This window comes from Equus asinus, chromosome 20 (assembly GCF_041296235.1).
Source record: "Equus asinus isolate D_3611 breed Donkey chromosome 20, EquAss-T2T_v2, whole genome shotgun sequence".
In the NCBI taxonomy this organism is placed as follows: Eukaryota; Metazoa; Chordata; class Mammalia; order Perissodactyla; family Equidae; genus Equus; species Equus asinus.
Window position 1 is genome coordinate 91,172,370 of NC_091809.1, and position 9,125 is coordinate 91,181,494.

The 9,125-nt window shown below is 43.7% G+C and overlaps 1 protein-coding gene across 1 annotated transcript; it reads left to right on the forward strand.

Annotated features, from left to right (window-relative positions):
* The first annotated feature begins 5,379 nt into the window (after positions 1–5,379).
* On the forward strand, positions 5,380–6,699 carry RBMXL2 (RBMX like 2). The gene has a single exon (XM_044751963.2). It carries the CDS (start codon positions 5,512–5,514, stop codon positions 6,697–6,699), a length of 1,188 nt encoding a protein of 395 aa, XP_044607898.2. The 5' UTR covers positions 5,380–5,511.
* The last annotated feature ends 2,426 nt before the right edge of the window (positions 6,700–9,125 follow it).

Consider the following 9,125-nt stretch of genomic DNA (forward strand, 5'->3'; position numbering starts at 1 on the left):
AGTCCCAGAAACTTCTCTTTTCCAACTCCCTGGCCATTCTGCCCACTCATTCCATGCATAAAACCTTGTGTCCTCAGCTGGTGTCCAGCCAAGAGACCTAGGCCCTTTTGTCAGTCTTCATCTTGATTAATCTGACTATTGCCTCAGGGGATCCCAGGTCAGGTGTTTCATTGTAATCTCTGCCTTCGGGCTTTTAAAATCCTTCCAAACTGGGGTAAATAGAGTAGACTTGTTTGAAACTCTTTAATATAGAGAGACTAGCAGGGGGTTCCTTTGGTCCACCCAACCTTTGATAGTGCTGTATTAAGACCTTTGTTACAACTCCATCTAATTTATTCATCCCATTTCTTAAATAACCATCTAAAGATTTCTACCTTGCTGGGACAATGACCTGGACTCCCCCTCTACTTTTCCTCATTTTATTATTCATTGATTTAATATTTGTATTAGCACCTGTAAGACCCCTGGGGAGAAGCTGAGACAACAAATTCTATAAGGCTATTCAGACTGTTGCTCAACTTTGTAGCATGGGATCCCACACAAAAGAGCCCCCTTAACCACAGCATTTACAATGAGCTCTCAGGTAACAGGCATACCTTGTGGGTGATAATAATCTTGATTATCATAAAGCCAGTCCCACATAGCTTGCATACGATGCATATCAGCTGCTTCATGTGGAGTGTTCCACTTGGCATTTATGGGGGAGTTGGACTGTCCCCCTGTGGGTAAACAAACTTTACAGTGTTATCCAATCCAGCAGGCTGGCCGTTTCCTCAAGGATAACCTGCTGTTTGTCTGGATCATGAACATCTGTGATTGTTCAGTAGTAAGCTGTGAGTCCTGTACCAACCCAAACTGCTCTTCCACTCTACAACATTCAAAACCAAAGATACCACCCTAATTTAGTCACTCTGTGAACTGTGAACTCCCACGTGACACAAGGGACTTTCCTGAACACTGTGCTAAGAGACTTGACCAAACTTTAACCTGGTTTCCACCTGCGCTAGGCCGTGTCCCTAAAGGTGACCCCAGCCCCTGTGCTGACTCTTTTGTACGAGAACGTGCAATGCTGCCAAACTGAAAAATGTATTTTGTCCTAACACTGTTCCCAAACCATTTTCAGTAATTTTCCACTTAACCTCCTTCTGTAATTTTTCTGTTTCCCTATACCTCCTTGGTCCCTTAAATTGTTCCCATTTTTTTACTTCCTCATTACCCCTTTTTGTTCCCTCTCTGTTCTCCCTTTAAAAATCTGTCATCTTTGTCTTAGCTGGAATTGAGCTCAGTTTACACACTGTAAGTTTAGACTTAAGTCTATCTTGCCACCTTGAACAAGTGTCCAGTGCTGTTTCCCTCTGACAGTTCTATGGTGCCCCTACTCAGATCTCGATCAGAACCACTATTGGACCCTGCGACAACTGGACTCAGAAAGCATAGAGAACTTTTGTCTCCAGTCTGTGCTTGTTTGGGTAACCGGTGGTGAGTCTGACTCCGGATCCAGTGCTCCAGAAGCACAGTGGAGGCAGATTTTGATGATTAAGATGCTGAGTATATTCTGGAGGATGGGATAAAGTCCCAGGCCTCTTTGTTTATAAGGTACAATTAGTTAAGGATATGGGAGCTTCTCAGTTGACTGAACACACTCACTCTCCAACCCTTGCAGACTATATGCTTTGCAACTATCCTAAAACGAGTCCCCCATTATCCATGATTTTGCTTTCTATACTTTCAGTTACTCATGGTCAACTGTGGTCTAAAAATATTAAATGGAAAACTCCAGAAATAAACAATTTGTAAGTTTCAAATTGCACTCTTTTCTGAATAGCATAATGAAATCTCGAGCCATCCCACTTGCTCAGGACGTGAATCATCCCTTTATCCAGCGTATCCATGCTGTATAAACTACTTGTACTTTAGTCACTTAGTAGCCATCTTGCTTATCAGATTGACTGTCATGGTATAGCACTGCTTGTATTCAAGTAACCCTTATTTTACTTAATTATGGCCCCAAAGCACAAGAGTAGTGATGCTGGCAATTCAGATATGCCAAAGAGAAGCCATAAAGTGCTTCCTTTAAGTTAAAATGTGAAAGTTCTTGGCATAGTAAGAAAAAAAATTGTATGCTGAGGTTGCTAAGATCAACTGTAAGAATGAATCTTCCACCCATGAAATTATGAAGGAAAAAGAAGTCTGTGCTAGTTTTGCTGTTGCACCTCAAATATGGATGTATAGGAAAAAGCATAGTGTATATAGGCATCCACTGAGGGTCTTGGAATATATCCCTCAAGGATGAGAGGGGACTACTGTACTATTCGCTTTCTTCCTTGCTGGCAAAACTTTACTAAAGAATCTATTTTATTGGCCTCTTTGGGGTTCCTGGGACATTCCCAAACTAGTTTACCTGAGAGGAGCCCTGGAACAAAAGGGAGCAAAAGTTTCGGACACACAGTAGTCCCCTTACTTTGCCTGGAAAGAGGAAGCCCAGAAATGACTCAATCTCCAGCCTCTCTTCCCTCCTGGGACGTGTGTGTGTGTGTGTGTGTGTGTGTGTGTGTGTGTGTGTGTGTGTTTGTGTTCGTGTAGGCAGGAGAGCTGAAAGTTTTAACCCTCTAATCACAGGGTTTGTTCTTCAGGCTACCAGTCCCCATCTTGAAACTATCTAGGAGCCCCACTAGGCGTCGTCTCAGCATAAATTCAGGTGTGGTCCATCACAGGAAAATGGAAATAATAAATTGTGGTATAGTTCTATTCATCCAAAGAATAGAAACAGAAGGCATAACTTCTTCCATACTTTTAGAGGAAAAAGAAAGGAATAAAGACAAATCGTTTGATAGAAGAGAAGGGAGGAAGATGGAAAAAAAGAGGTGAGAAAGGCACGGTTAACACAATAAGCTGGCAGAAAGAAACCTGAAAAATATTGAGCTATATGAGTATCAGACAAAACAGATTAAGGTAAAAAAGGTTATTATGAATAATAAGGATCATTGCATAGTAAAGACATTCACCAGAAATACATAATAATTCTCAATTTTTATATATCTAACAATTTAATCTTAAATTACATGAACCAAAATGGGATGTAAAAATAAAGAGAAATTGACAAATCCATGATTATGAGAAATTTTCTTTTCTTCTCCCCAAAGCCCCTGAGTACATAGTTGTGTATTCTAGTTGTAGGTCCTTCTAGTTCTGCTATATGGGATGCCACCTCAGCATGGTCTGATGAGATGGTGCTAGGTCCGCACCCAGGATCCAAGCCAGTGGAACCCTGGGCCGCTGAAGCTGGAGTGCGAATTTAACCACTCGGCCATGGGGCTGGCCCAAACACAATTATAGGAAATTTTAAAACAGTTCTCAGTGATTGACAATTCTGTCAAATAAAAGCTAAGTTAGGATAAGGAAGATCTGACCATCACAATATAAGGAAAATTCTACCTCAATATTTAGAGAATACACTTTCTCCTCAAGCATATATAGAACATTAGAGACACACACACATTAGATCACAAAGCAAATCTCAACAAAACCCAAAGAATGGCTATCATACAGAGCATGTTAAAAAATAACTGAAAATATCCATATGTTTGAAAATTTAAAAACATACTTTATAATTCATGAGTCAAGAAAGAAAAAATGAAAATGAGAAAATGTTAGGAATTGAACAACAGCTCAGGACATGCTGTTAACTAGTACATAGAGAATAAGTTAGATACAACAATTAGAAGAAATGTTTTTTAAAACTCTTAATGCACTAAGTGTCCTACCTAAAAATTTAGAACAAAAATAGTACAAACTGTAAATCAAAGAATGTGGAAAGAAGGAAAGAAAGACAATAATAGGAAATTAAATCAAAACAGGATCAGCAAAGAAAAAGGCTGGTTCTCTGAAAAGATTTAAAAAAACCTCTGGCAAGAGAAAGGAAAACAGGACACAGCTATCAGTAAAATAAAATTTCAAATTAAACAAATATGAGTAAGTCTTAGAAAAGTATATCCTACAAAAACGAAGTCAAGAAGAAATTTTTAAAAATCCAAATAGACTTAAAACTAAAAGAAATTTAGGCAAAAATCTCCCCAGCTCAGTATGGGCAAGAAAATTGTAGGCCAATACCCTTTATGCTCAGAAATGTAAAATTTCTAAGTACAAGCAAACAAAAGTCCTCAATATTTTTAAAAAGGAATACATCTCAAACGGGTAGGTTTACCTTAGAAACAGAATAATGACAACAAAAATCTGTTACTGCAATTCATCACATAAACTGACGTGATGCATTTAACTTCCATTCATGCATGCTAAAAAATCTTAAAACCTTAAAAAATCCGCATTAGTCAGAAACATCACAAAAAGGCCTGTTTTCACTACCTCCTTCAACATTATATTAGCTATCGCAATAAACCAATGTAACACATATGTGTACATATATATGTACACACATAGAAACTTCTCATGACCATTTAGTTAACTTTTCATCATAGCAGCCTTTGAAAAATTTCTACCACTCTTTGAAAAACACTATAGTTAAAAAGAAAAGTGGTTTTAGACATTACAGTCTCAAGCAAAGATACATTCACCATTTACTCTTCACACATTTCCATTCAGAGAATATCATGAGGAGCAAATCTGAATCGTATAACTTGAACGAATGAACCCAAAATGTTTTGTTTTTCTGCGGCGTGTCCTTGTCGAGAGGAAGAGGCGAAGGCTTCCATGTGTTATGCTCGCTCAGGTTCAACTTTAACAAGTGTCCAAGGGCTCTCACGTTTTGCCTTTATTTTGTCCTAAAGGTGACTTTCTGTGCAATATCTTTATTTTAAAGGGAAGCAATAATCCCACATAACTATGAGCCCTCCGAAGGTTGAGAAATTGAAGAAAATGGTGCATCCAAATAATGACTCCCTCCTTCTTCCTGTTCTACCAACGAGCCTCCACTTATCAAGTCTTCTCTTCCCCTTTGGCAATGCAAAAAATCTTATTCTTAATACATTTTCCGTACAAACTGCATTTTTAAACTATTATTACTTATGTCATTTTTCAATTAACTTTTTTCTGTTTGAAAATGGTTTGGGTATCTTGGATGGGAATGCATTATAATTCTTCTCCTTAGGAGCAATGGGGAACTTTTTTTTTTGTTTTTTAACCTAACGGCATTTCCTTTCGGGGCAGGGCTTTCAGGAGTGAAGTAAAGAACGTAAGGCAGGGACAGGTGAGTAAGTCGAAGTTTAAAGACTGGAAAGAAAGTCACAAAACCGCCGACCTTTCCCGACGGCGGGACTGCCCTCCCGGGAAAACCAACCAATCACAGCTAGAAAGAGCCCGGGGGCTGCGGGAACCAGACGCCAGAGGCACAAACCCGAGCGTTCCGCCTGCGCAGCGCGGGCGGTGACTGCGGTTCGGGGACTCGGCGACGACGCGCCGCCCGACCGGTAGGAGCCGCCCTCGGCGAGTGCGCTCGAAGGCCGCGACCGCCGCCGCCCCTTCGCCCCGACCGCCTCAGACCACTCAACCGACGAAATGGTGGAAGCGGATCGCCCTGGGAAGCTCTTCATTGGCGGGCTCAACCCCGAAACCGACGAGAAAGCCCTCGAGGCAGAGTTTGGCAAGTATGGCCGCATCATCGAGGTGCTCTTGATGAAAGATCGAGAAACCAGCAAGTCCAGGGGCTTCGCGTTCGTCACCTTCGAAAGCCCCGCAGACGCCAAGGCCGCCGCCAGAGACATGAACGGCAAGTCCCTGGATGGTAAGGCCATCAAGGTGGCCCAGGCCACCAAGCCGGCGTTTGAGAGCGGCCGGCGGGGCCCGCCGCTGTCCCGCAGCCGCGGTCGCCCGCGGGGCCTGCGCGGGACCCGCGGGGGCGGCGGCGGCCCGCGGCGACCCCCCTCCCGGGGCGGGCCGGCCGACGACGGCGGCTACCCCGGGGATTTCGACCCGCGGCCCTCCAGGGCCCCTATGCCCCTGAAGCGCGGGCCGCCGCCGCCGCGCAGGGCCGGGCCGCCCCCCAAGAGGGCCGCGCCGTCGGGCCCGCCCCGCAGCGGCGCCGGTGGAATGCGCGGGCGGGCCGCGGCCGCGCGCGGGCGAGACGGCTATGTGGGCCCGCTGCGCCGGGAGCCGCCGCCCCCGCGCCGGGACCCCTACCTGGGTCCCCGGGAGGAGGGCTACTCGCCGAGGGACGGCTACTCCAGCCGAGACTACCCGAGCGCCCGCGACCCGCGCGAGTTTGCCCCCTCGCCCAGAGAGTACACCTACCGCGACTACGGCCACTCCGGCGCCCGGGACGACTGTCCATCGAGAGGCTACGGCGACCGCGACGGCTACGGGGTTCGCGACCGCGACTACGCGGATCATCCGAGCGGAGGCTCCTACCGAGACCCCTTCGAGAGCTACGGGGACCCGCGCAGCGCCGGCCCCGCGCGGGGGCCCCCGCCATCTTACGGCGGCGGCGGAGGCCGCTACGACGAGTACCGGGGCTGCTCCCCCGACGCCTACGGCGGCGGCCGCGACGGTTACGGCGGTGGCCGGAGCGACCACTACTCGAGGGGCCGCGACCGGGTAGGCAGAGTGGATCGCGGGCTGCCCTCGTCCATGGAGAGGGGGTGCCCCCAGCCGCGCGATTCTTACTGCCGGTCGGGCCGCAGGGCCCCCCGGGGCGGAGGCCGCCTAGGAAGCCGCTCGGAGAGAGGGGGAGGCCGGAGCAGATACTAAACGAACAGACTTGGGACCCAAATCCGTTTGCAAAGAAACCAACGGAAAGTAGAACCTGTTGTCTGCAAGCTACCCAAGGACTGGTACAAGGAAGAGTTGTTTTGACCTTTTAAGAATTTCCTGTTTACTTCCTCTCCGTAATTTTTGTGCTTTTGGGAGGAAGAAAGTTAAAAACTCGTTTAATTTCGTTTTAGAATTGTTAACGTTTCTTTCAACAAGCTCATGTTAAAAGTATGAGTCTGCGTACTAGTCTTCTTATATTTCCAAGTAGAAAATTCTCCTAAAGGCTTCCTCCCTTCTAAATTTTCTTGATAAATGAGGCAAACAGTTCTAAGACTTTACAAATAATCTGCTCACCTAAAATGGAGAAATGGATCATTCTCTCCATTCAAACCAACTAGATTTTTGGGGAGAGAGTGGGAGGGACTGGTGTATGCTATTCTCAAGATTTCAGGGGTTTCTTCAAACTGAATCTCATTGTTCCCACTATTAAGAAACAAACGACCAGCAACAACAACCAAAACCACTTAGATGAGATGTTTATGTAAAGAAAGTTCTATTCACTCTCTAAATCTAAAAAAGCAGATGGATAATGCTGGCCATTTTTTGCCTTTTTGCTTTTAGCCTGGGCATGTACAGAATCTCCTGTCCCCTTGCTCCCCAAAATACCGTTGAACAACGATGGAATACTAAATTAAAGATTTGGCCAACCAACCACAAAGCTGCAAAAAACATCAATTAATAGTCTTTATTTTCACCACCACCAAGTTATTAAGAAACAAGTAGGGAAAAAGAAAAAAAGAAACAAGTAGAAAATATACCAATGGTGGATTTGGGGATCATAATGGCTTCCATTCCTAACTCCAGGCTACTTGCCCTTGGCTCTAGAGGCAGCTCCTGGCTCCTGTGGAGAGAACTGGGCTTCTTCCCCTAGGGGTAGAGAATCAAATGTGAGCAGCATCAAAGCTCAGAAGCTCAGAAAATCCCTGAGAGAGCTTGGCATTTAAGCATCTGAGGATCTCTACCTGGTATGAGGGACCTGAGTCTTCTGTCCACAAAAGGCAAGGGGATGGGTTGAGTGTTCCATACTCTTAAAGTGGGAGGAAGGGCTTGAGCTGATAAAGATCAGAGAGGCTTCCTCCAGGGTGCCTCAGGAGGGATATAACAGTCTCCTCTTTTCACCCCAAACTCAGGGCGAGAAACACTTTTTCTATTCAGCACCTTTGGAATTCTATTTATTTAAGAGAAGTTACTTAGACAGTCAAGGGACTCTAGCAACCAGAAAAAAGAGGATCAGGTTAAAATATTAGGACCCATGTTCAGTGTAATAATTGCTGGAGGAAAGAGATGAATACCTGAACAACAAAAATGTGCTTAAAGCGATCTGAATGTAATGCACTCATATACACAACTCTAAAAACATGATTTTTCAAAAAAATAATAAAGTAAGTGAATTACAGGAGAGGCTGCATTAGTGGCCCAGAAGAACAAATGCAAGAATACCTCAAAAAAAAAAAAAAAAAAAAACCAGGAATTAATCTAGCAAAAATGTGTAAGACCTTTATGGAAAAATTGTTAATCTTTATTAAAAAGAAGACTGAATAAATGGAGATTCATAGCATGTCATGGTTAGGAAGACTTTTTATCAAGCTATTCTCAACCTCACCAAATTAATTTGGAAAATCAGTAGACTTCGAATGAAGTTACATGATTTTTTTTCCACATAGCTCCCCTCCCCTCTTTCCCAATAACGCCATTTATTTGTATTTATCAACGATGGAATACTAAATAAAAGATTTGGCCAGCCAACCACAAAACTGAAAAAAATCAATAGCTTCACTTCAGTACCAACAAATTATTAAGAAACAGGTGTTAAAAAGACACTAATGGGAGATTTAGCTAATCCTAAAACTTGTATGGTGGAGTAAAGAGCAAGAAGAGCCAAAGCAATTCTGAAAAGCAATAATTAGAAAGGACTCACCTTAGCAGGTATCAAGACTTATTACAAAGTCCTAGTAATTTAAGCTGTCTTATCAGCAGACAAGGATAGACAGACCAGTAGACCAAAATGGTGAGCCTTGAAACAGGCCCATTTGTGTATGAAAACAGGATATATGACAGAGATAGCTTTAAAAGTCATTGCTGAAAGGATGGACTTTTTTTTTTTAATGGCTATCTCTTTGTGAAAAGACAAAATGAGTTTCCCTAACTCACAGCATACACAAAAATACGCTCTAGATGGCTTGAAGATATAAATGTGAAGAGGAAAATTTTTAAACACTTAGAAGAAAATAAGGAAGAAATGTGTCACACTGGGGTAGAGAATTCCTTTTTAAGACATAAAAAGCACAAACCTAGAAGGAAATTTTGATGTAATTTTGCACATAATTATTGTTACTTTTTATGATAAAAGACACTGTTAAAGC

Bases quoted from the DNA above. Each gene is read 5' to 3' on its own strand.
- RBMXL2 (XM_044751963.2), top strand. From the start codon at position 5,512: ATGGTGGAAGCGGATCGCCCTGGGAAGCTCTTCATTGGCGGGCTCAAC.